Here is a 27,074-nt window from a genome sequence, read left to right as displayed (position 1 = left end):
ATGCGGCTGCTTCCCACTAGCTATCTACCTTATGTTTGGTAGTGTATATATGTCCATGCCTCTCTCTCGCTTTATATAGTAGTGTATATATGTTAATCCCAAACTCATAATTTATCCGTCCTCCCCTCCTTCCCCTTTGATAACTATAAGTTTTTTCTCTATGTCTGTGAGTCTGTTTCTGTCTTGTAAATAAGTTCATTTGTATCATTTTTTTAGATTCCACATATAAGTGATATCACATGGTATTTGTCTTTCTCTATCTGACTTTACTTAGTGTGACAGTCTCTAGGTCCATCCATGTTGCTGCAAATGGCCTTATTTCATTCTTTTTCATGGCTGAGTAATACTCCATTGTATGTATGTACCACATCTTGTTTATCCATTCGTCTGTACTGACGGGTTCCTTAAGCACAGCACCCAGCACAGTGCATTTCCCACATGATATATAGACCCGAAGGGTACTTGTTGATTTCCTCAGATTAATTTTTAAATCATAGCAAGACTTCTTACTTCAGTTATCAGGCTTTTCTCATTCTACTACTTCATGTCATTCCAGACATCGTACTGCCTCTGCCTTTAGAACTACTTTTGACAACATTTTAAAACACGAGCCACTTCAGTGTTCTTGATGCAATGACTTAACCCAAGGTGGAGGCAGTCTGCTCAAATGTGTGGCAGGTCACCGCTGACGAATAACATTTCTGAAAGTGTTGCTTTGTTAGGTGTGGTAGCCTTTCATAAGTAAAGTTGGTAGCTACAGCAGTACCTGCCTGACTAGCAGTTTAACCCAAACAGTTTCTGTTCCAAATACATTTTCTATTCGGGAAAAAAAAATTATATAATTTCCTTATCACTCTGGATGTAACTAGGTGAGATGTTTTCACCAGATACTCGTTCTTATCAAAACAATTATTATTATAATATAATATATTCCCTACCCTTGGTAGGGAGCTTCAATATGTCCTCCAGTTTTAAAACTTTCAATGTTGATATTTTCCAAATTTCATAGGCAAGGGCCTAGTCTTGTTTATGGGAAAATCACTAAGTAAAAAACTCCTTGCTGAGCCTGGCCCCAGAGTCTGTGACTGTGGTTTTCACCAGTGTGTGCAGGCATCTGCTCAGGGTAGCAACTGAATGCATTTTTGGATCTGAGTATAGACTTTTCTAGATAAATGTTTTTAGAAAGTCATTTTAATGAGAAAATCCTGCCCAACAAAGGAAATCCTATTTTCTCTTTTAAATCACGCTTCCCGAGTTTGGTGAGCAGGACAGAAATTTGACATCAGGTCTAATTCAACACAGCTGAAAATTTCTGCCCAAATGCTCAAAAGTCTACGGGTTCTGAACATGAGGTGATTTAAGCAAATTCTCTTTGAAATATTGTCTGACCGAGTTAGGGCTACCAAATCAGACATGTGTGAAGGGACGGTATGGAAGATTTAGGGCTCTTCCTGAGGCCGATAAAAGGCGTGTTTGTGCGGAAGGGCTGGGGCAGGCGCCTGGGACCTGCCGGCTGCCCTAGAGGCAAGGAATTATCCCAGGCGAGGCTGCTCTTGGCTGCCTCCAGAGAAAGGAGCTGTTCAGAGAGGTCTTACTGTCTCTGCCAGGCTCTTCACACTTGGTGAGAGGCGGCCTTGGCTAAGGCAGGCTGAGAAACAGCATCGCTTCCTCGAGACGTGGCGAAAAAGAATTCTCCGTTCCTTGCTTTGACAAATGTGTCCTGAGCATCTTTTGAGAACCAGGCAGGTGGCACTGGAGCTCCAGGGATGGCAGGACCGCATTCTGCTACCGTGTAGCTGGGGAGACAGGCAGGTATATACGTGCGGAAGAAGTTCTGTTCGTGGTGCTGGAGGAACACTCCTAGCCCAGAGTTGAGGTGGTAGGAGATTCAGGGATCCAGAAACCTGCCTGGAGGGAAGCGAGAGGGAGCTTAGCCGGGCCGAGGAGGGAAGACAGGCGCATTAAGAGGCCTTTTTCCCGGTACTGCTTCTTTCATTCTGGCGCACGGGGAAAATAGTTACTCCTAGGGCTAAACGATGGAATGGATGTATAGAAAGAAAAAATAATAATCTGAATGGCTGAAAAGACTGCCTGATGGGACGAATGACTGGAGGGTTTTCAAAGCCACTTTGAAATGCCGAACAACCTGTACTTTGTCCATTCAGTCTTGCAAATCCTACAAAACTCCATTTCAGCTAGGAATACCAATGACTTTGTAGTGGGTGATATTTTAATTTTCGAGTATCCGTCAGGTAGTGATGTAGGGGTTTTTTTTTTTTTTTTGCCACATTTAATTAAATAATAAAGTGAAAGCAAACGTTACCAATTTCACGCTGAGAAGAACCGCGTGCATGAAGAGCTACTGGATGTGGTTCAGAGAATGTTCATTGGGAATCTAGCAAGGCAATGCGAACGATGGGCAGTCAAAGCTGTCATATTCTTATTCAGAAAGAAGAAACTCACGTCCTTCCCAAGTGACACTCCCCTGCTGTCTTCTGCTTCCAGCCTTGTGTTTCATGGGCATGGGAACCAAAGGCCCCTCGCTCATCACTGCATCCCACGTTGTCCTGGTTACCATAATCGCCACTTCTAGGTGATGTGTATCCAAGTCGTGGAGAGACCACCTAACTGGGTGAGGGTGAGCCTTCTGGGAATCAGAGCAGACTTTGCAGAGTTCTGAGGGAGGAAAGGGAGGAGAAGAGACATCTTCAGGCGCCGTTTGCTTCTCTGATTTCTTTCTGTCATCACTTTGTAGCCCCCTCATTCCCACCCTGGGCCAGCCCAACGCAGATCCCTTTCTGTGTTTCCCCCCCTAAGTCAGATCCAGAAGAAAGAGCTGGCTAGATGTGGGGAGACCTGCATCTTGGACCCCAACCCACCACTGTCCCCTTGTGTGACCTTCAGCAAGTCACAGGACTCTTGGAGACGCCTTCAATGTGTGTATAAGGGGGAACTCAACTAGATGGGGCTGAGGTTCCTAGCCCCCCGCCAGCTCCAATTCCCTCTGCTTCTAGGTGTGAAGGTGTTCCGGGGCGGGCTCGTGACATTCTTAGCAGCCCTGACTGAGGTGGCCCTTTGTAAATGCTGGCATTTGACGACCTGGGAAACAGGTGGGAGCGAAAATGAGGGGCTCCGCTTTCTTGCAGTTACATCCCAAGCTGGGGCCTCCAGAGCAGTGCACCTGACTTACAGTTCATTATTTTGGCTTAAAGAGAAATGCCGCTGTTTCTGAAGATCTATTGAAGGACAAGTTTTTTGAAAAGAAGTTTCCTTTCTGTTAAACACGCAAACAAAAGCCCTTCAGTAGCTCCTATTTCCCTTTTTATTTTTAACTTTCCACTCTGGCTTAGACAAATAATATGGATAAAATGAGAGACTGGGGTAGAATTGACAGTAAAGCCCCTGCTTTCCTGCCAGGGGGTTCTCTGCAGAGTGAGCCTAAAACCCACTGGCTTAAAAGGACACACTTGAGAAAAGTGTTCTCACAGCAAGAGAGAAACCAGTGGTAACAGGCTTTATGCTTCCTGAAGAGACCTGCCATCCCGGGTGACTGTAGCGCGCGCGCACACACACACACACACACACACAGAGAGAGAGAGAGAGAGAGAGAGAGAGAGAGAGAGAGACTCATATTCCCAGGAGGATGCAATCATTTAAATAGGGCGGCGATTTCGTCCTTCATCCCAGGCAGTGAGTGTGCCCCCAAGGGGGGTGTGAGATCCCAAGACAGGAATTCACTCGTGTCTTACCCTTCTGCCTCTTGTGATGGAAGCATTTTGCTGTGCCGTGTCCACTAAAGAGTCATTTTCCTAAAAGCTAGAAGGAAGCAAGGTCCCCTTGGTTACATGGTAAGCAAATATGGTGTTCAGAATCTGCTCCTGCACATTCGACCAGGAGCCAGGGATCTGGGGACCAGTGACCAACAGCGGTGGCCAGCCATTGAAATCTCTTTCTCGCACTTCTTGGCCTCATAGCCACAGTTCTCAGCTGGCTGCCCACCCCGAGACAAATCAGAGCATTAGCACTTTAGTGAACTTCAAGATCCGGTTGGTCTAGGGACTGGTGAGGGAGTACTTCCTGCTAGCGTTTGCAAAGGTCCTGTCCATCCAGGCAGGCTCCTGTGTGGGGTATACCCATGTATCCTGCTGTTTTAGCTACTATGGCTGCATAACAAATCACCCCCAACTCAGTGACTTAAAAAAAACATTTATTATAGGCATGAATCCGTGGGGAGGGCTGTCTGCCCCGTAATGTCTGAGTGTTCGCTGGATAGCTTGAAGGTGGAGCCTGGAATTGTCTGAAGGCTCAGTTCCTCCCGTACGTGGCTGTTGGCTGGGTCCTTAGTTGGGGCTCTCAACCAGATGCCTACACCTGGCCTGTCCAGGTGACTTGGGCTTCCTTGGGCTTCCTCACAACATGGAGACTGGGTTCCAGGGCAAGTGATCTGAGAGACATATCAACTATTACGATCTAGCCTTGGAAGTCAGGCATGTCACCTCTACCGTGTTCTTTTCATCAGAGGATCCTTAAAGGCCCAGCCATGTTCAAGGGGGAGAAGTAATAAACTGTCTCTTGACAGCAGAGAGGAAAGGTTCTGAAGGCCATACTGCTGTGGCTGGACACACACTCCGTCATGCCTGGGCACAGCATGGAAATGACAATGAAGCTCTCCCTGGCCACTCCAGGGTAGGGTTCACAGGCAGGACCTCTACAACTTTGTCCGCCTGATGCTCGTGACTCTGGTCCAGTCCTGCCCTCTGTGGACAGATGGGATTTCTTTGGATGGAGTGGAATTTTTCATCAGATTGATAAAATATGTAAATCTGCCCTCTCATCGGCTGTCACTTCTCAGTTTAGGTCTTAAACTAATGTCATTCCCAAGATTCCCTGTGAGAGCATTATGGTAAAGCCATAAACCACTCAAATAATACTCACCCAGGTCACACTCGGTATCCTTTCAATACAGGATCAGGATCTGTCCGTAGTGGTTTGTGCAGGAACTTGATGGGGATTCTGTAACCTGGAGGAGCAGCCCTACGAGAGAATGCCAAGCAGATCTTCTGTTACTGTCAGAGAACCTTGATCTCGCGGAGTTTGTTTCCTTCCGCCTCTTTGCGCTTTTTAGTCTTTATTTTTTTGTTGAGGTAGAGTTGATTTACAGTGTTGTGTTAGTTTCAGGTATACAGCAAAATGATTCAGTTATATATAAAACATTTTCCATTATAGGTTATTATAAGATATTCAGCAGAGTTCCCTGTGCTCTACAGTAGGTCCTTGTTGGTTATCTGTTTTATGTAGAGTAGTTTGTATCTGTTAATTGCATACTCCTAATTTATCCCCCCTTCTCCTTTGGTAACCAGAGGTTTGTTTTCTATGTCTTGTGCTTTTTAATCTTCAAAATTGTTTTTTAAAAATATTCAGTTGTATTTCTTCCATACTTTTCCATTATGGCTTGAGTTAGTGTTCTTAGTAACTTTTTTCTTTATTATTTTTCAGATATGGAAAATACAACAACGTATAGAAAAGAAAAGAAAAATGTGCTATCATGCTGCCCCTTCAAATAATTGTGAATATTTTAGTGCTTTGCCTGTTTGAGTATTTCCTCATCATTAAATATTCTTGTATTAAAATGGTTTTAATGGCTAAATACAAATTGAATATACCAGGACCTATTTTAACTGTCCCCTTTATCGTTGGACATTTATGTTATTTCCTCTTTCTTGTACTCAATGCAATTACTTTTGCATTACTAAAATAATAAATTATTATTTAACATATATGATAGACATTTTTCTATATTTATTTAAAATGATTAATAAAAATTATTTCAATTTAAATATATAAATTTTCTTTTCGATAGATTCCAGAAAGGGGAATATTGGATCATAGAGTATAAACAGTTAAAGTTTTGCTACATGGTCTTAAATTACTTTCCCGAATTCATACAATCACTATCAATTTGTACATAATTTTAAAAGGAAAATAGGTGGGGATTATGTGTTTGGAGGAAGATGTAAAGACATATTTTAAATGGATTTAATTCACCTTAGATTTCTATTTGTTTTAGACTTAAGATCAGGATTGAATCATTTGATTCCATCGAAGAGTGTTTTACATTCCTCGGTTCCACGTTCTGTTTCTATGCTTTTTTGTCTCTTTTAAGTGTATTCTCAGTCATATATATTTTCCCACGAACACTGTATTTTTTTCCTTCGTGTATGACTTGTGGTTTCACTGCTGTCAATCATTTTTCTCCAGATGTTCTCTTTCTTCATGTCTCATTTAGTTCATGCGTGACTGTGGCGTTACTCATTGCCCATTGTCTTAACTTCCATGTAATTTGTCTACTCCATAATTCTGCATCTTTGAATGATAATGTTACTACTTTTAGGATCAGTAAAATATATATGTATATGTGATTTTTATGTATTTGCTGTTTTCTCATCATCACTGCTATGGTCAGTTCTGAACAAACCTTCAAGTATGCTTCACATGCCTTCTTGTGTAATTGTGTCCATTTGTCTGCAAAATCTTATGTTGTTGTCACTAGAATTCTTTTGTACATACATTTTTTTGTAGCTTATTAGCCTTCTTCAATATTTACGGTAGTTATGGGTAGTTCCAATCAGCGCTGTTTTCTTCTGATGTAGTTGACCATTTGGGATATAAACTTTAGGGCATTCTGGAGTTGGTATAGTGAATGTTAAATCACATATCTGGGTTAAATGGTTATTCTTGGACTCCAATTATAATATTATATAACTCACGGCCTCTAAGGACTTTCTAAATATCACCACACCTGGGGATTTTGTTGCTTTTGCTGGGCATTAATTGCAGTTTTTGTAGTAACTCTGCAGTTTAATCTGAATATCTATCTTAATTGTTTTTCCTATGCAAAATTCTTTTTAGTGTGCCTTCTAAGACTTTCACCATTAGATGGGAAACTATTACTTTTGCATTTGGTTACTTTTCAATTCTGAGCTCACTTTTTGCTGCATGTTTATTTATTATATTTTTATTGAGCTATAACTGACATCTAACACTGCGTAAGTTAAGGTGTACATCGTGTTGATTTGATACATTTATATATTGCAGTTGATGACCACTGTAGCTTTAGCTAATACCTCTGTCACGACACATACTTATCATTTCTTTTTTGTGGTGAGAACATTAGGTTTGACATAAATACGCTACCATGTGGAAAATAGCTAGCTAGTAGGAACCTGCTGTGTAGCACAGGGAGCTCAGCTTGGTGCTCTGTGATGACCTAGTTGGGTGGGATGGCGGGGGGGAAGGAGGTCCAAGAGGGAGGGGATGTGTGTATGCGTATGGCTGATTCACTTCACTGTGTGGCAGAAACTAACACAACACTGTAAAGCAAATATACTCCAATAAAAAAAAATCTAGTCTCTTAGCATTTTTTTTTTTTTTTTTTTTGCGGTACGCGGGCCTCTCACTGTTGTGGCCTCTCCCGTTGCGGAGCACAGGCTCCGGACGCGCAGGCTCAGCGGCCATGGCTCACGGGCCCAGCCGCTCCGCGGCATGCGGGATCTTCCCGGACCGGGGCACGAACCCGTGTCCCCTGCATCGGCAGGCGGACTCTCAACCACTGCGCCACCAGGGACGCCCTCTTAGCATTTTTTAAGTATGTAATTCAGTATTGTTGACTATAATCACTCAGCTGTGCATTAGATCTCCAGAATTTATTCATCTTCTAACTGCAAGTTCATACTCTTAACAACCTTTCTCCAACTCCCCTACCCCCAGGCGCTGGTGACCACTGCTCTACTCTCTGTTTCCACAAGTTCAGTTTTTTTAGATTCCACATATAAGTGACATCATACAGTATTTGTCTTTCTCTGTCTGGCTTATCTCGCCAAGCACAGTGCTGCTTTTTTCCTTTACCTTTATTGTAAGATTCTCTCTTTTCTTTCCTTATTCTCTTGACATTGTTTATTCTTTTCTTTTAAAAATCCATGGCCCTCTAGATGCCAGGCATTACCCTGAGGCCCTGCCCACAGGGAGTTTACAATCACTTGTGAGAAACTGAGGCATGTCAGAATCTGTGCTACAGGTGGAAGCACTGTTTGGGGCCTTGGAGGAACCGCTGGGGTTCAGACACAGTTGGAGAAGGGGGCACAGGAAGGAAGACTCATGTGACGGAAGGCAGTGGGGTCCGTTCCAGGTGGCACAGGTTTGGTGGTACATAAGAGAACAGAGGGCACGGAATGAAGTGTGGGCCTAGCGCCAGGTTGTAGGAGGGCAGGATTCCGACTCTGCTCTGCGGTGGCTTTTCTAAATTGAAATATAGTTACTTTACAATGTTGTGTTAGTTTCAGGTGTGCAGCAAAGTGATTCAGATATATATAGATATAGATATAGATATACACACACACATATATATATTCTTTTTCAGATTATTTTCCATTATAGGTTATTATAAGACATTGAATATAGTTCCCTGTGCTATACAGTAGGTCCTTGTTGTGTATCTATTTTATACATAGTAGTGTGTGTATGTTAATCGCACACTCCTAATTTATCTCCCCCTCCCTTTCCCCTTTGGTAACCATGTTTGTTTTCTATGTCTGTGAGTCTGTTTCTGTTTCATAGATAAGTTCGTGTCATATTTTAGATTCCACATATAAGTGATATCTTGTGATATTTATCTTTCTCTGTCTGACTTACTTCACTTCGTGTGATCATCTCTAGGTCCATCCATGTAGCTGCAAACGGCATTATTTCATTCTTTTTTATGGCTGAGTAAGGTTCTATTGTATATATGTACCACATCTTCTTTATCCATTCCTCTGTGGATGGACACTTAGGTTGCTTCCATGTCTTGGCTATTGTGAATGGTGCTGCTGTGAACATAGGGGTGTGTGTTTCTTTTCGAATTAAGAGTTTTCTCCAGATATGTACCCAGGAGTGGGATTGCTGGATCATACAGTAACTCTATTTTTAGTTTTTAAAGGAACCTCTATACTGTTCTCCATGTGGTGGTTTTGTACAGGAAAGTGACATAAAGAAGGCTCTCTGCTGGTTCATGTGTAGAATACAAGTACGAAGGGGAAACACTTGAGAAGGAGGGAGCTCCCAGACTTGGCTACTCATTCACGGAACAAATGAATGCCATGTGCCTACCATGTGTCTGACACTGTGCCAGGAGCTCTGGACCCAGCAGCTAGCAAGACATCATTGCCTGGGCTCTTACGGGGCTTGACATTCATTCTTCCTGCTTTTATGGGGCTTACGCTCTGGTGAGGGAGAGGGAAAATCAATACCTACGCTGGCAGTGGCAGCAGCTGTACCTATAACACACGCCTCGTGGCATTTAAAGTCTCCTCAATATTCTAGCTTTCAGGGACTGTGACAGCATGCGAACAACGTTCAGTGTCCTATTAGATTCCTGTACCCCTAGAGGAGCATCTCTTTGTTCTCACAGGTCAGCTCAGTTGCTCTCGTGACTTGCCCAGTCCCTCTTTGGTTAGCATTCCTATTTTAGTGTGAGTTTGCCCGTGGATGCGGCTTGAAGACCCAGGCTTCCCCTTTGATAAATCCACTTTAGGGGTTGATGTACTGGAAATAGGTCTTTGAAATGACCGGATGAGGGAGGTCAGCTGTGGAGCTATGTAGACCCAGCTTATCATTCAGTAAAAACCTGAAATTGTCATTCTCAAGAACGACCTCCAGGGGAGACAGAGGTTCCGGCATGATTCTAATGGGGTGCAGGAGCTGGTGCAGCTCTGTAGGGGAGTCTTCCCTTTGTGGACCATTGGATAAATCACAGATGTGTTCACAGCCCTGAAAAACTCTGTAGTTTATGAGTGATCTTTTTCTTTTTCTCTGGCCAGGAATCTTACGTCCTTTCGGCAGAACTTGGAGAAAAATGTGAAGCCATTGGCAAGAAATTATTATACTTAGAAGATCAACTTCACACTGCGATCCACAGTCACGATGAAGATCTCATTCATATCCTTTTTTTTTCCTGCAGGTTAAGCACCTGTTAGGTTATTTTGTAAAAGAAAGTCTTAAAAAATTATACCGTTTCCCCATGCCTCAGCAGATGCAAACAAATAGATACTCCTGGTATTTCGAGTTCAACACACCTCAGATCCCTGAGATTATTCAGTATGCGATGTTTCTCTCTAGTTTTTGGTAAGTCAGCATTTTTGATTATTAAACCTGACGGCTAAAAAGTAGCAGTGCAGTTCAGACAAGCACACGACGAGGCCAAAGAAAAATGGAGTTTCAGGGGCTGTGAAGCTGGGTTTGTGGGGCTCAGATGGTTATGGGTCTGCCTGCCTCAGTGTTCCAGGGGCCTTCTGAATACCGAGAAACCCAAATCCATCTTTGGTTTTCTTTTCCATACAATTCTGCCGTATAACGGGCAGGAGAGTGTCACAAGTAACAGGACTTTGGATCACTCCTTTGTACAAGATTCAGTGCATTTCCTGTCACATCTGCAAATAACCTTTATCAAAACCAGTTGCCAGTGACCGAGATGCACAAGAATCTCCTGGCTTAGGTGTGCAAGCCGGTGGAGCACTGAATCACATGTAGAAATGTGCGTGCGTTCCGTGTGTCCCTGCCTAGTTCTTTCGAGGGTAGATGGGTGGGTGCAAGACGTATGAAGGCATATACAGCCCCATTCTGTATCTTTTCGGTTACTTAATCGTAAGCTGACACTCCTCTAGATGAAAGTACTTCTCTATTCATTCATCATTTCTGTTCAGTAGTGTGACTTTCATTAGATGTATTTGTGAGAAGTGTAGCTATTTTGGACTTTGCTTCTCGTCGCTGTCTTACTCTTCAGAATCCTCGTTCTTACCATGCTTTATCGGGAGTCTGTGTGTGTGTGTGAATGTATGTGTATGTTTAAGGAGCTTTGGATGGTCAAGGATTAATCTTAATCACAAGTATTCAGATCCGCGGTTTAATGACAGATTCAATGTTGCGTTTCCTTCCTCCTTACAAACTTCAATCTTTTGCCTTGCTTGTTAAACTTAGCAGGAGATTTTTTCAACTTAATCCGTGATTATTTTCACATGGCTCAAGGTGGATTTTTTAAAGCAGACGTTCTGTTTTTGGTAACTCCCTGCCCCTTACAAACTGGTGTTTAAGCTCATTAAAAAGTTGGCCGAAGAAACAGTACAAGCATTTCTGTTCTGCACTTTTGTTTATTCCACGTTCATGGATCACGCAGAATTGAGCAGTCGTAAGGTGGCACGGCCTCCAGCAGATGGGCAGGTAACCGGCTGTGAGGACCTGGGAGCAAAGCCCTGCAGACGGCCAGTGCACACAGAGCGGTTCCTGGCTGCAGTCTAGCAGGTGGGCTTGTTCCTCAGTGGGAAATCCCTCCAGCTTGTGGTGGGCTCAGGTAGCAGTTCTGAGAGCTGCAGTCAGGGTCTGTGTTAGTCTCTTGTTTAGAAATTTTCCAGAAGGTTAGTTTGAGTCTAGGGAATGGGGTTTTCTCCTGAACAGGGTTGGGTGGTAGGGAAGAGGCTGAGAAGAGACAGAGCTGTGTATAAATAAGATACTTTTAGCACAGGGTGATCAGCTCGGTGCTTTGTGACCACCTAGAGGGGTGGGATACGGAGGGAGGGAGACGCAAGAGGGAAGAGATATGGGGATATATGTATATGTATAAATGATTCACTTTGTTATAAAGCAGAAACTAACACACCATTGTAAAGCAATTATACTCCAATAAAGATGTTTAAAAAAAATGCTTTTAGTTTTCCCACAGCCAGTCCAAGCCAGATTCAGGAGCGGTGGGAATCACAGAGAGTGGATAAAGCCTCTTGCAGCATCTGTAAAGTCAGATAATAACATGTACCTCTAGGTTTTCATTTGGGCTAAATGAGGTTATATGCAGAAAATATGTTTAATATAGTTCTTACACATGGTAAAGTGTTTGGTTTTAGGTAGAAAACCATTCTCAGTGTCTGTCACAAGCTCAGACATCCCGTTTATAGATGAGGTTTCAAGGTAAGTTGATTCAATCATTTTGTAATAAATCCTTGAAAGAATTAATTGGTAACTACACAGCGACTTATATGGTCATTTAATTCTAATAAAACTGCCGTAGACAGGGATTATTCTTCCTCCTTGATAGTTGAGAAAACTGAGGCTTGGAGATTGCGTGGCTGGTCCAAGGTCGTTTCTGATGAGGGGGCAGAAGCATCCGGCCACAAGCCCCATGGTCCTTCACGGCCAGTCAGGAGGCAGCTATGCCTGTAAGGAGCTGGACAGGCCTGTTCTGTGGAACATACAGTTACTATAAAAATATTAAGCTATAACAAAAGTTGTTTAGTGAAGTTACGTTTATTGAGAGTTTTGCTGATCCTTGCTGAGATGAGTGAGGATCTAGAGGGGGCATGTCAAACCAGGGTTGGGAAGCACTGCTTTAGGTACTGAAATCATTCCCCCAGCAAAAATAGCCTCTACACCACAATACGGATTTCGACCCAGACTTTTCTCTGAAACCGTGGCTTCGTTCTGTGTCACGGATGGACAGTAAATACACAGAAGGTATCTTTGAGTTCTAACAAAGCAGCACTTAGTTTCAAGTGGAACTCGGCGCCCTAAGTTAGAAAGACATATTTACAAGGTTCTGCGGAGGCTTCTTACACAAACCAAAGCCCTCGTTTCCAATGAGAACTTATCTAGAGATTCCAAGAGGCCGCTGAAATCCTCTGGCCACACTCCGACTGGTTTGTGTTTCCATTCTTGATCAAAGAGACAAAGCTGAGTGCAGTTGAAAGAAACAGCTTGCCGTCAGCAACAGGAAAGAATTTCCCAGCAAGTGTAATATTTTTGTCTGATTCCATTAAGGTCTCCGCCAGAGCCTCCTGTTCAAAAGCTGCGGAGTGAACGTGATTCTTGTGCGTCCACATCAGTGTCTGTGTCCAGAAGCTTCAAGCCTTGGACACTCCAGATGTTCATTCCCCGAGTGGAAGGCACGGAGCTTTGCAGAAACCGTTTCGTGTGATAAGGCCCTGGTAGTGTGGCATCAGCAGAGGGTGGAGCAGTCGCCAGCAGTGGGGTTGAGTTTCCCAGCAGATCCTCTGGGTATCCTGACTTAACACCAAGGCCACGGGCAACTGGCTGGGAGTCTCTCGCTTTTATGAAGAAGACACTGGATTGACAGATCGGAGGAGGGGGAGAAGACAGGCCGTGTCTCTTCATCATCCTGACAGGCTCACTGAATTACAAGTAGCCAGATAACACCCCCAGCCCGTCAGCCACCTGGGGGCGAGCATGTGAGAAGCGTCTGCACCATTAATTGGAAGAGCTGGCGTCGCAGAGGTGACTCACGCCTGGTGTCTGAGGCGAGGATGGGAGGTGTGACTTCACTGCCACTCAAGCCGGCATTTTCAGGGGCATTAGTCTGACTCTCTAGTATAATTTCAGTCATTTGGGATCCTAATTAGCAGTTGGGTGTTGAAAAACATTTTGAGTGTATGGAATGGTTCCTCCCTGTTTATAATGCTTGAACTGAAAACCATCTAGGTTAAGTGGATTTTTTTAGCAGGGAGCTTTTCCTTTCTCTTTCAGCTCCTACTACATACTTTCAAAAGGAAAGAAGGACACCTGGGATCTGGACTCTGGGCATCTTTCGGACTCCCCAGGGCAGCGCTGCTCGCCTCTGAGTCGTAGATAAGACAGGGACAGGCTTATTCTGTTTGTGTTTCTATTTGCATTCACATCCAGGAAGCTCTCCTGGAATTCCGTTCTTTCTGTTTATTTGGAACACGTGGTGCCTAATCGATTAGTTTTGGTGGCGCTTGATGGCGTGCAAATACTCTAAATGCATCCAGGCACTTGCACAAACACCACATCCCCTTAGGAGCCCTTGCCTGGTTCAGCTTTCCAATGTGCAGCTGCAACAGACAAAGGGAAGGGGAGTTTGAGGGGCTTGCTCTGCCTCCTTGGAAATGCTGTCTGCTTCTAGGGCTAAAGAGCTGCGAGAGGGATTGTGACCATCGTGGAGCTCCACAGTTTCACAGATGAGAAAACTGAGACCCTCAGAGGCTGCTGTTTGAACACTGCGTACCCTGGGCTGATATGCCTATGGCGGGCGGTGCTCTTCCCTTTGGCTCCCACCAAAGGGAGTGGGATGGCAAGAGCAGGACTTGGAGCCTCACAGGGGGGAGAGGAGGGAGCCCAGGAGAGGGTGCGGGCACCGGGCTGGCACTGCTGGCTTAGCCCTAGGTGGGCACCACAGGGAGGGCCCCTGTCCAAGCATCACATCCACTGAAGCAGGTCGCATGTAGGCGGGGCTTTCCTCTTTGCTCTTCAACAACTGTGTCCCTCACCTTTGGCTTTGGGAAGGAAAGAAAATTCCCAGGACTGAGGAATCACTGCTGATATGAAGAAATAATTTAGCAAATGAGTAGCTGTTGCAAAGGACATACTGTTGTTTCTTTTGGAAGCAAACTAGTTCAGGGCAGGTGAACTGAAGACCTACTTTTGACCCAGCTACTAAAATGATCGCTTGGCATCTCAACTGGCAGTAAATCACTCAGTTGTTTCTATATATAAACAAAAGACCCCTTTTAGAGAATTTGAGGATCTTTGCACATGGCTGCCCTAAAAGACAGTATTGTGTAACCACTGCAAGACATCTGTGAAACACGCCTTGCCGTCTTATTCCTTGCTCGTTGCAAACACGGTCTGCACACTTTTACTATCAAGAGTATGATCTTATTTGCAAAGCAGAAATAGAGACACAGACGTAGAGAACAAACGTATGGCTACCAAGGTGGCAAAGGGACGAGGGGTGGGATGAACTGGGAGATTGGGATTGACATATATACACCACAGACACTATGTATCAGATAGATAACTAGTAAGAACCTACTGGATAGCACAGGGAACTCAAGGCTCTGTGGTGACCTAAATGGGAAGGAAACCCAAGAAAGTGGGGATATATGTATGGCTGATGCACTTTGCTGTACAGCAGAAACTAACACAACGTTGTAAAGCAACTATACTCCAATAAAAATTAATTTTTAAAAAAAGAGATAAAAAAAGAAGTAATGTTCTTGCCTAATTCAGGTGTAGTCTATCCCAAGGTGGTCTTGGGTTCAAAGGTGTTTTTAAAGATGTTGGCATGTTAATCCTTGTGCCACTGTTGTAATTAATGTGCAATTTTCTTAGGTGCCACAGATGTTTGGTGGCATATCTGTTACAGAGGAATGATACACATACTTAGCTAGAGAGGTTTCTAGGGCGCAGGCGTTCGAAGAATCATTTAACTCTTTTGAGACCTATTCTCGCACTTAGATGGAGTGAGCACCTCTTATACACATAATTTCCAGTACTGGAGTTTTACTTTTATTTCCTCAGCACTTGGAAAAAAATCAATGAGCTTATTGGAGGAGCAATCAGAAAATCCAACTCTAGTAGTCTTAAGATTTTGGTTAGGGGCTTCCCTGGTGGTGCAGTGGTTGAGAGTCCGCCTGCTGATGCGGGGGATGCGGGTTCGTGCCCCGGTCCGGGAAGATCCCACATGCCGCAGAGCGGCTGGGCCCGTGAGCCATGGCCGCTGAGCCTGCGCGTCCGGAGCCTGTGCTCCGCAACGGGAGAGGTCACAACAGTGAGAGGCCCGCGTACCACAAAAAAAAAAAAAAAAAAAAATTTTGGTTAGATGTATCCAGTGGGTTAGTTTATCTTTCTATAAATCAGTGAGAAAATGTTGCAAAAATGTTTGTAAAGATATCTTTTTCAGTATAACCTCCAAGTGCACATCTGCAGCCTGGACCTCTCTCTGAACCTCAGACTCACGTCTGTTTCCTCCTCAGCATCTCCACTTGGCTGACAAATAGGCTTTTCCAACTTCACGTGTCCAAACTCTAGGTCCTCCCCACCCCACCCCCCAAAACCCTGACTCATTCCCAGTCTTCTCCTTCTTGATCAGTTGCAAGTCTATTTTTCCAGTTCGTTGCTTAGATAAAAAATCTGGGAGTCATTCTTGCTGCCTTTTCCTTCCTTTACATCTCACCTCCAGTCCGTCACATATGCCATTGGCGCCATCTTTAAAACATCCAGAATCTGACCATCTCTCACCACCTCCACTGCCACCACCTGGTTATGGCCCGAATTATTGCAAAATCCTCCTCTTGTCTCCAGGCTTCTGCCCTCGCATCCTTTAATCCACTAACGATTAAAGCAGCCAGGGAGATCACGTCTCTCCCCGGCTCCAAACCCTGCCATGGCCCCATCTCACGATCTATCCGCATGCCCTTGTGTGTTTATTTTCTTCTCACTCAGTGGCACATAAGCCCCATGATGGCAGTGGCTTTGTTCACTCCCCTACTTCCCATGTCTAGAACATTTCTTAGCACACAGTAGGAGCTGTGAAATGTTTGAGTATTTGATCGAATGAAGGAAAGAGTGAGGATCTCTATCTACATGATTATTTTCCCAACTGCTAGATGGGAAAATGTTTCCAGTGTTTTTTCTTTTCTTTTTTTTTTAACTTTTTAAAATTGCTGAATCAGAATAATAGATTAATTAAGCCTATCCTAATATTTAAGAGTTGTGATAAAAAGATACTCCTCTTAAGATATTTCTAAATTATTTTCACTAAATGCTTATTCTGCTTTTTTATTTTTAAAATTTTAATTTATCTTTTTATGAAGTATAGTTTATTTACAATGTGTTAGTTTCAGGTGTACAGCAAAGTGATTCATATATATAGTCAGATATATATTCGTATATATATATTCAGATATATATTCATAGGTATATATATTCATATATATATATATATATATATACATTCTTTTTCAGATTCTTTTCCCATGTAGGTTATTACAAGATATTGAGTAGAGTTCCCTGTGCTATACAGTAGGTCCTTGCTGATAATCTATTTTATATATAGTAGTGTGCATATGTTACTCCCAAATTCCTAATTTATCTCTCCCCCACCCCCTTCCCCTTTGGTAACCATAAGTTTGTTTTCTATGTCTGTGAGTCTGTTTCTGGTTTGTAAATAAGTTCATCTGTATCATTTTTTTTAGATTCAACATGTAAGTGATATCATATGATGTTTGTGTTTCTCTGTCTGACTTACTTCACTTAGTATGATCATCTCTAGGTCCATCCACGTTGCTGCAAATGGCATTACTTCGTTCTTTTTTTGTGGCTGAGTAATATTCCATTGTATGTATGTCCCACATCTTCTTTGTCCATTCCTCTGTGGATGGACATTTAGGTTGCTTTCATGTCTTGGCTATTGTGAAAGGTGCTGCTGTGAACATTGGGATGCATGTATCTTTTTGAACAAACACATTGATTGAACTATGAAAGGATGCATGTCCATTGTGAATATTACAGAAGTATGGAAAAAAAAAGGCTCCATCCCCCTCCCAGTACCAATGTCTAGGAGAAGTCCACCCCTGTGTCCTCCTAAGGTGCTTTTCCAGCTAGACATGGCTTATCTCTATTGTCCCCTTTGTTTTTGCAAAATTAGGATCATTCCATACACATTGTTCTACAACTTGCTTTCCCCCCCCCCTCACTCTACATTTTATCCTGGACTCTCTTTCATATAAGCACATTCAAAATGTTTTGGAACTCCCATGTAGTATGGAATCATACAAGCAGGTTGGTTAGAGGGAAGTATTTCGTAAATAAAACATGATTTTAATCATTTTGATGATTATTACCCCATAGGTTCTAAAGGAGGTTCCCAGGATTTCTGAGGTCTGGCCCTACTTAGACAGAACAACCTCTGCTATTTTAGTAAATAAACCTTAAATCTCATCTCACAAAAGGCACTATACTCTCACAAGAAGAAAATATTTCTTTTAACCCTAGCCCTGTGAAGACGGTATGGGAATCTGCATTTTATGAGTGAGACAATGAAAGCATTCTGTGGTTTGCCAGGTTCCAGAGCTGCTGGTCACATCCTCAAATCCCTTGCTTGTCACTCCTCCCTGTGTCCCTGGAGACTGTTGTCTGTTGTCTGAGGGGCTGATGTGTTACATAACTTAGTCTTTTCCTTTTGTGGCTTCTCTCACTGTCTTCTTAAAAACGTTTTCAGTGTGTTCTGCCAGTGCTAGAAATGTTACGAGTTCTTGAAGAAGCAGTTCAGTCTGGTGCAGTTTCTCTCTCTAAAAACCTTGGTCGTCATTCAGCATTTTACAGAGCGGGGCCTGTAGTCCCAGGCTGCATATCAAAGGTAATGAAGTCTCGGGAGTGTGTCGAGATTCATAAACTGCTTAAGCTCCACGCTTATTCTTTATAAATGTAGCATAACTCTGTGATTCCTTTGCAGCTTGTTCTGTCTGGGACCACTTACGCTCTCGCTTGTATAAAGTCATATGTGTTTTCACTAAAGATTCGTAGAGCTGTTCAGAGAAATGCAGGAAAATGAAGTCTTTTAAAAAAGAAAAAAGAAAACACGAGTATTGGGTTCTTGCCCCACCTCTCGCCCATCTCCTCAACCCCATCCTCATTCCCCTCCAGTTCACGTGCAAGGAGTGAAGCATCATGGTAGGTGTATGTAAATTACATGAATAATGAAGGCTGGTGGGGATTCAAGAGGATGAAAAGCTGCCAGAGGCTTGTCGGGGTGGCTCAGCATTTTTGCTCAGATGAGGTTCATTTGCATAATTCCCAGGATCCTTTGGAGTTCCTCATTTAAACAGGAAAAAAGAAAGCTTTCCATAGTCGTAACCTAAAGGTATCTCTTTCTCTTGACATTGCATTGACATTGTACTTAAGTAAAACCACATTGTAGTAGGTGTGGACAGTCTGCGAGTGGGAAGATTTCTGCAAACTACTTTTCCCGAAGCTTTCTGTTTTCTCCACCTCTGATCTAGTAATAGTTAAGTGGTCTGACCTCTTGTGACGATTTAACAGCATCTAAGTGGTGTGAACATATTTCTGTGTTTCCTCTTAGTTCCTGTTAGATGAAGTTAAATTAGTTTGCTTATTAAGGTAAAAGAATTCAATCCATCACTCATCCTGTATTTATCTTAGGATTGTTCTGGTACAAAAGGGAAAGAACAGAGGGGCCTGACTGTGGACAGACAGGAAAATCACTGTTGGTTAAATGTTCCCCAGCTTAAGCCCCTAGAAGAGAGCTCATCTTTTAAGAGAATGGCGGGCGTATTATTTATTCCATATAATTATTCACTGAGTTCTCTATGATTGTTTTATTTATATGAGAAACAACTTTACAGGTTATGAAACTAAAAACCCAACCATTTAAAGAAAAACCAACCAACCAACCCAGAAAAGGCAAGCTCCCTGCACTCCGTCAAATCTCCAAGGCCCCGAGTGGCTACTTTACGAGCACCTGGGGGTATAATAACACGTGACAGCAGATTAGACCCTAACGGCGTTTAGAAGTCACTGTTTCATGTGAAAACTGAGGTTCAAAGTGATTTGCACAAGGTAACAAGGCTGGCGGATGACCCATAGGGACGGTAGCTCATCGCGCGGAGTCTGGTTGTATGGTGGCCCCCAATCCTGGAGCTCTGAGTTCCAGCCTTCTGCCCTTTCCACTGTCAGAGCATTTGGATGTGACAGTTGCCCTCCCCCAGCCTGGGGCTGAGCAGGGATACAGTCACACTGACCATATTCCGTGGAGCGTCCCAGTTTGCCATCTGTCTCCGTCTAAGAGCTGACTCTTCCTTTTCCTTTTGGAAACCTTACTTGAGATAGTGAATGACCTCAGGCCTCATAGAAATTGCAATTGCTCTTAAAAGAAGCGTAGCATTGGTATTAATATTTAATGCCTACACTTTGGAGGAACTTGAAACCGCAGTTAGAGGGGAGTGCCCATCTGCTTCCAGCAGGCATGTGGCTCTTACCAGATCCCCGAGAGGCTGCAGAGGGCCGCCTGTCACCTTCGCCTGTGTTCCTTAACAACGTGCGCACAGTCTCTCAAGAGGGAGCTCCAGATGGTGAAGGAAACTCTGCAGGCCATGATCCTGCAGCTCCAGCCAGCAAAGGAGGCGGGAGAGAGGGAGGCTGCAGCTTCCTGTGGGACAGCTGGTGTCCGGGAAGCACCGGCCTGAGGCGTCACAGGATGGGGGAAGGAGGGTGAGTGACTGCGTCATCACCGTGGGTGCTGCGGGGCCTCTCCCACCTCCTCTGCATAACCAATGTGCCCGAAACAATTACGGAGATGGATGTCGCCCAGCAGAAGAGCGGTCCGCTCTCCCGATCCTGAGATCAGGGGGTCTGCAGATTGGAATAGGCAGGGGGAGTGAACTGCCGATTTCCTTATAAATGTTGGTCCGAGGCACCTTTACTGTCATTAACAGGAACATCTTGCACAGGACTTGAAAAATCTTTCCATTTCAGCCCCCATGAGACAGAAGTTGGGGTGATTTCTGCTAGAAAGACGTCTCTTTTCCTGTACCACCTTGCTTTCTGAAGCAATTAAAATATCTCCTGATTTAAGAACTTATAAAAAAGAAACCATACATGTCTCTCTTATCATACCCATTACACCTTCCTACAGGCACATGATATAAGGGAGCTAATTAACCCCAGAAACTGGAATTAACAGCTTTTCACCTTAATTTCCCCTGTGATTCTCTATAATCTCACAAGAATTAAGATGAAAAATTCCAAACGATATATATTTTTTAAAGAGACAGACTATCACGTGTAGCCCTCTGGTTGTCCTGTCTGGCACTGCCTGTCTCTCCAGGATGTGTCCCTGATGTTTCATCAGGACATTCTGAAATTCACCCACAACGAGAGCAGGAAGGGAGTGAGGGGCATGAATTGGTCAGGGGACGTGTTTAAACGTTTAATCCTCTCCTATTTTCCCTTGAACCTGTTTCACTTAGTGTCAGGCAGGACATGGATGTAGAAACCTTCAATGCAGAAGAGTATTCAGTGAGGCAGTGCAGTACTCAGTTCATCAGTGCAGTACTCAGGGAGGCAGTGCTGAACTCAGTTCATCAGTACTGTACTCAGTGAGGCAGTGCTGTACTCAGTTCATCAGTACTGTACTCAGTGAGGCAGTGCTGTACTCCGTTAATCAGTGCTGTACCCAGTGAATCAGTGTAGTACTCAGTGAATCAGTGCTGTACTCAGTGAATCAGTACTGTACTCAGTGAATCAGTGCTGTACTCAGTGAATCAGTGCTGTACTCAGTGAGGCGGTGCTGTACTCAGTGAATCGGTGTTGTACTCAGTTCATCAGTGCTGTACTCAGTGAGGCAGTGCTGTACTCAGTGAGGCAGTGCAATACTCAGTTCATCAGTGCTGTACCCAGTGAATCAGTGTAGTACTCAGTGAATCAGTGCTGTACTCAGTGAATCAGTGCTGTACTCAGTGAGGCGGTGCTATACTCAGTTCATCAGTGCTGTACTCAGCAATGTGGGGCACTGCAGGCCCTTCCCTGCTGAGGCAGCTGTAAAACAGGCTGAGCTCAGCAGGCAGCGCTCCTCGAGGTGCGCTGAGGAAGGCAGCCTTGAGAGATGCTCCACAGTCGTACGGCTCTCCTTTGGCGTGAGGCCATTTGAGAAGTGCGCCATGCCATCACCCGCTTGGAGACCACGGTGCGATGAGCATATCAGCCTGTGATAATGCTTGGAATGAGGAAACCCTCTTGTTTTTGTCTAACCCCGAACTCCCACGTTTAATGGATCATAGGTTTTTAAAATTTAAATTCTATTAATATTCCATCAGTCTAGTGCTGTGCAGCACTGCATTCTCCAGGAGTGTCGTGATCCAAACGCTGATTTACATCACTTATGTATGCATCAGAGATGAAACTCAAAACTTTTGCCGTGTTGAGTTAATAATGACTTGCCGCAGTTTGTAAGTGTAATTGACTAACTGGTCTTTTTGTGCTTCTGTCTCATTGATACAGGAGTGAGATGCTCCTGCCTCCATCAGGATCCATGGACACTAGACAATCTTTGTCATTTCCTGAAGTCATGCTGCCGTTTCCGGAAGGCAGCTGGTGCTTTGCTCAGCCTTCCGTGCTGTGCTGTGCTTCCGTCAGGAGATGGCCCTGCTTAAGCCAGCAAGTGGCCATAGTCCAGAGAACAAAGCAAAAGCACAACATTGTGAATTTTCTGATTGTATTTCCTGCAATTTTCTGTTGAGCATTTAAAAATATATACTATACATATTTTAATAATAGGTATAATTAGTTTGTTCCAGGAATGCTTGGTTTTGCAATGCTGGAGCAAATTCCTGAATTATTTATCATGTCTAAAAAATAATTATGTACTAGTCACATGGCACATGGAATTCTTGAGTCCTTGAATTAATTCCAGTGAAGCAAAACTTGGAAAGAGTCAGGATTGTCTCTAATGAATCCCTACTTGGAGAAGTGTCATTTTAAAAAGCCCCACAAGGCATCTTAACAGTCACTAACCCAAGTGTTTTGTATTTACTCAGACACCATCATGAATAATTCTGTGAGGTTATGATGTATTTGAAAACTCTGGAAGCTCATGACTGTCTGAGTGTGCCCCAAATAAGGGTTCTCCGGTGGCCCCAGTGGGCAACATGTCCATCTCCTTGTTGAGATGCCAGATCAAGGCAGGTGAATGATGCTACAGCTCATCTGTGGTCTGTGCTGGTGTCAGAGGCAACCAGGAAGCCTGTACAAGGCCAGGGTGAGTCCTCTGGCCACATGACCTTCTCAGGACAAGCCCCTCTTCTGCCACTGTGACCCCAGAAGACCCAGGACTGTGTATCCCAAATCATTATATAGGGCAGTTTCTATCAGGGCAACATAAGAAGAGATCAGGGCTTGAACATAAAAGCCACAAAGCAATAGCAATAAAAATCCAAGCTTTTATGGAGACAGTCAAGACCACAAGCACAAGTGCAGGTGGAAAATGCTGCCTTTGGGTCTGCTTTCACTGTGGCACCATGCGAGAGAATCCACGATAGATTACACGGTCCTCCACGCTGAGATGCTAGCATCCAAATGCCACCCATTTATCTTCCACCAGCCCGAGCGTGTTCTCAGTCAGTGACACTCCCGGTTCCTTGCAACTTCCTGAAATTTCAACATCAAAATGATCTTCCTCAAATCAGGTGAGCATGTATATCAGTGGTCCCCAACCTTTCGGGCACCAGGGACGGGCTTTGTGGAAGACAATTTTTCCACAGCCTGGAGGTGGGGGAATGGTTCGGGTGGCGATGTGAGGGCTGGGGCGCGGCAGATGAAGCCTCGCTCACTCACCTGCCGCTCCCCTCCTGCTGTGCGGCCCAGCTCCTAACAGGCCGTGGACCAGTCCCGGTCCACTGCCCAGGGGTTGGGGATCTCTGATGGGTATCGTATTGGACACTTAGCTTTCTGTGCAGTAAGGCTGGTTTCCCCACCCCAGGAGCACAGAAGGGCTCACACGTGTGTGCTGGGACTGTCCCAAGACCTTTATAATCATTATCATCTGACTTCTGATTCTGACCTTATGGGGTAGGTGTTTGCACGTGATGAACTCGAGCCTTAGGAGACCAATGAACTTCCCCGTGGCACAGAGCTGCTGAGCGGGGGGCCAGCAGCAGCCATCAGAGACAGGTAGACTGCTCTTAACTGTGCTCTTCCTAAAGTGCCTTTAATGTCCTTCTGGGACTGTGACCCAAGGAGCTTATTTGTTCCCTTAAGAACTCATGGTCACCGTGGGAGTCCTGACTGGAGAATCAGAGAAACTGAGCCTGGGGAAACCCTGGCTTCCCACACCCCCAGGTGAGCCCCGCTGCTCTGTGACCATGAAGTCTAGGCTCAGACAGCCTTCAACAGACCTACCACCCACCACTGTCCTAACCAGCCATTCATTCCCCATCCACCTCAAAAGCCATGCCAGGAACAACCACTTAGTGCCTGACAGCAGGCAGATTTTCTTGAAAACCCCCATCTAATCGGTATTTTTCAGAAAACAGTCAAGATAGCAACATTGCACTCATTGTTTAATGCCTTCTTGAGAAATGATTCGATGCTCTTATTTTGAATACCCTCACCTTACTTAATCTTTGAATTTTGTCATGTAATTTATTACTTCATGAAACTTACTTTTCATATGTGAAATTAAAACTGTTATCCAAGCCATGGTGCACCTTTACCATTTTTTTATCTTCTGGAGTGTGGATGACAGAAAAATGTATCCGTTTTCCTCATCTCATCTTTCTGTTACAGGATGATTCATTGTACGGTTACTTACATTGCACCAAATGTTTCTAATAAATCAATGCTTTGAAGTTGTGTATGTGTTTACTTTCAGATATTAACCAGTCAGAAAACGATGGAATTTTCTAGTCCAGACCCTTTGAGGAAATTGAAAATAACATCACCACTAAGTGGGGAACAGGACAGGGTGCCCACTAACACTAGTGGAAATATTTTACTGGAGATACTGGCTAATTCAGTTATGCAAGAAAAATAAATGAGAGTTACAATCTGGAAAGGAGGAGGTACAACATTAACAATGACAGATGATGTTGCTGTAAGACAGACAGCCAAAGAAAATTAACAAAAACACAAACACAAAATTTATTTACACAAATAACAGCACAATCAACTTACCAAAATCCATAGGCTTTACATATCCAAACAATAATCAGAAAATAAAGTATAAGGAAAGATCTGACTTTCAATAGCAGCAAAAAAGAAAAAACAGCTAGGAACAAATTTAAATAAGAAACATCTAAGTCTTAGATGAAGGAAATTTTAAGATGAAGAACACAAGAGAAGAATAAAGAGGAAGACACGTGAAACTTTTGAGTAAGAAGTCATCATAAATTGTCAAATCTCTGTAAATTAATTCATAAATATTACCTGATCCTGAGTCACAAATGTCTAGCTATTCCCAGTATCCATTCTCTGCTTCATCCTTCAAGCAATTCTTCATCCACGTACTTGAACTACAGATGTACTTACACACTTGCAGAGTTGCCACGTGCATTTATACTGTTAAAGCAGTTAAACAAGGAGGCCATTAGCCCGAGGGGGCTCTAAAGCCCTGGAGCCTACACCAGCAAACCCACAGCTAAGCCTGTAAATGCCTCAAGGTTATGAAATTGAAACCTGAGGATGACTGATCATAAACGGACAATTAGGCCTTGAACTGTAGCCAGTCAATACTCCCTTTTCTTTGCTTCCAGCTTTTCTCTGTAAAAGTTTTTCCTGCTCCTGTCGGTGGTGCCTCCCAACCACTTCCGGTGTGGCACTTCCTGATTCAGATGGATTTTTGCTAAAAAAAACCTCTTAAAATGTATAACGTGCCTCAGTATATTTTGTAACAACACCATTGTTGGTAAGAGCAAAAATGGGAAACGACCTAAATTTTCATCAGTGGTAAACTATTTTTGAATAAATCATGGTACAGTGACGCTATGGAATGCTTTGGAGTTGCTAAAAGATCTTCCTACACACGTCTGTTTGCACTTGCAGAAATATCACTCCAAATGGGCCCATGTGACTTAGGGAAGAGGGATGGAAGGAGACTTACTCTTCCTGTATCCTGTTCTTCTTTTAAAAATTTGTACAAAGTGCTTATGTTTACTTCCACAAAAAATAAAGTAAGTTCTTTAAGAAAAAAACTGTGAAGAAGAAGTACAATTCTGCAGGCTGTGGAATGAAAACCACGGTCACATAAAGATAGACAAAATGAAAAGGCAGAGGACTACGTACCAGATGAAGGAACAAGATAAAACCCCAGAAAAACAATGAAATGAAGTGGAGATAGGCAACCTTCCAGAAAAATAATTCAGAATAAAGATAGTGAAGATGATGCAGGACGTCGGAAAAAGAATGGAGGCAAAGATCAAGAAAATGCAAGAAATGTTTAATAAAGACCTAGAAGAATTAAAGAAAAAACACCTAGAAGAATTAAAGAACAAACAAACAGGTATGAACAATACAATAAGTGAAATAAAAAATATGCTAGAGGGAATCAATAGCAGAATAACTGAGTCAGAAGAATGGATAAGTGACCTGGAAGACAGAATGGTGGAATTCACTGCCACAGAACAGAATAAAGAGAAAGAATGAAAAGAAATGAAGACAGCCTAAGAGACCTCTGGGACAACATTAAACACAACAACATTTGCATTATAGGGGTCCGAGAAGGAGAAGAGAGAGAGGAAGGACCCGAGACAATATTTGAAGAGATTATAGTCAAAAACTTCCCCAACGTGGGAAAGGAAATAGCCACTCAAGTCCAGGAAGTGCAGAGAGTCCCATACAAGATAAACCCAAGGGGAAACACGCTGAGACACATAGTACTCAAATTGACAAAAATTAAAGACAAAAATCATTGAAAGCAACAAGGGAAAAAGGACAAATAACATACAAGGGAACTCCCATAAGGTTAACAGCTGATTTCTCAGCCGAAACTCTACAAGCAAGAAGGTAGTGACACGATATATTTAAAGTGATGAAAGGGAAGAACCTACAACCAAGATTACTCTACCTGGCAAGGATCTCATTCAGGTTCGACAGAGAAATCAAAAGCTTTACAGACAAGCAAAACTAAGAGCAATCAGCACCAAAAAACCAGCTCTACAACAAATGCTAAAGGAACTTCTCTAAGTGGGAAACACAAGAGAAGAAAAGGACCTACACAAACAAACCCCCCAAAATTAAGAAAATGATAATAGGAACATACATATTGATAATTACCTTAAATGTGAATGGATTAAATGCTCCAACCAAAAGACACAGGCTCACTGAATGGATACAACAAGACCCATATATATGCTGTCTGCAAGAGACCCACTTCAGACCTAGGGACACATACAGACTGAAAGTGAGGGGATGGAAAAAGATATTCCATGCAAATGGAAATCAAAAGAAAGCTGGAATAGCAATACTCATATCAGATAAAATAGACTTTAAAATAAAGAATGTTACAAGAGACAAGGAAGGACACTACATAATGATCGAGGGATCAATCCAAGAAGAAGATATAACAATTATATATGCACCCAACATAGGAACACCTCAATACATAATGTAAATGCTAACAGCTATAAAAGAGGAAATCGACAGTAACACAGTAATAGTGGGGAACTTTAACACCTCACTTACACCAATGGACAGATCATCCAGACAGAAAATTAATAAGGAAACACAAG

General features: G+C 43.3%; 1 protein-coding gene across 1 annotated transcript in view; it reads left to right on the top strand.

Annotated features, from left to right (window-relative positions):
• DISC1 (DISC1 scaffold protein) overlaps nt 1-24,153 on the top strand; it is a 347,726-nt gene extending 323,573 nt beyond the window's left edge. Inside the window, exons 12-14 of the mRNA XM_079901082.1 lie at nt 9,855-9,973; nt 19,901-20,064; nt 21,853-24,153. Coding sequence (XP_079757208.1) covers nt 9,855-9,973; nt 19,901-20,039 — 258 coding nt within the window. The 3' untranslated portion in view covers nt 20,040-20,064; nt 21,853-24,153. The remainder of the gene's footprint in view (nt 1-9,854; nt 9,974-19,900; nt 20,065-21,852) is intronic.
• Nucleotides 24,154-27,074: the final 2,921 nt, after the last annotated feature.

Source organism: Stenella coeruleoalba (assembly GCF_951394435.1).
Source record: "Stenella coeruleoalba genome assembly, chromosome: 16".
NCBI lineage: Eukaryota > Metazoa > Chordata > Mammalia > Artiodactyla > Delphinidae > Stenella > Stenella coeruleoalba.
This window is presented reverse-complemented; position numbering and strand designations above follow the sequence as displayed.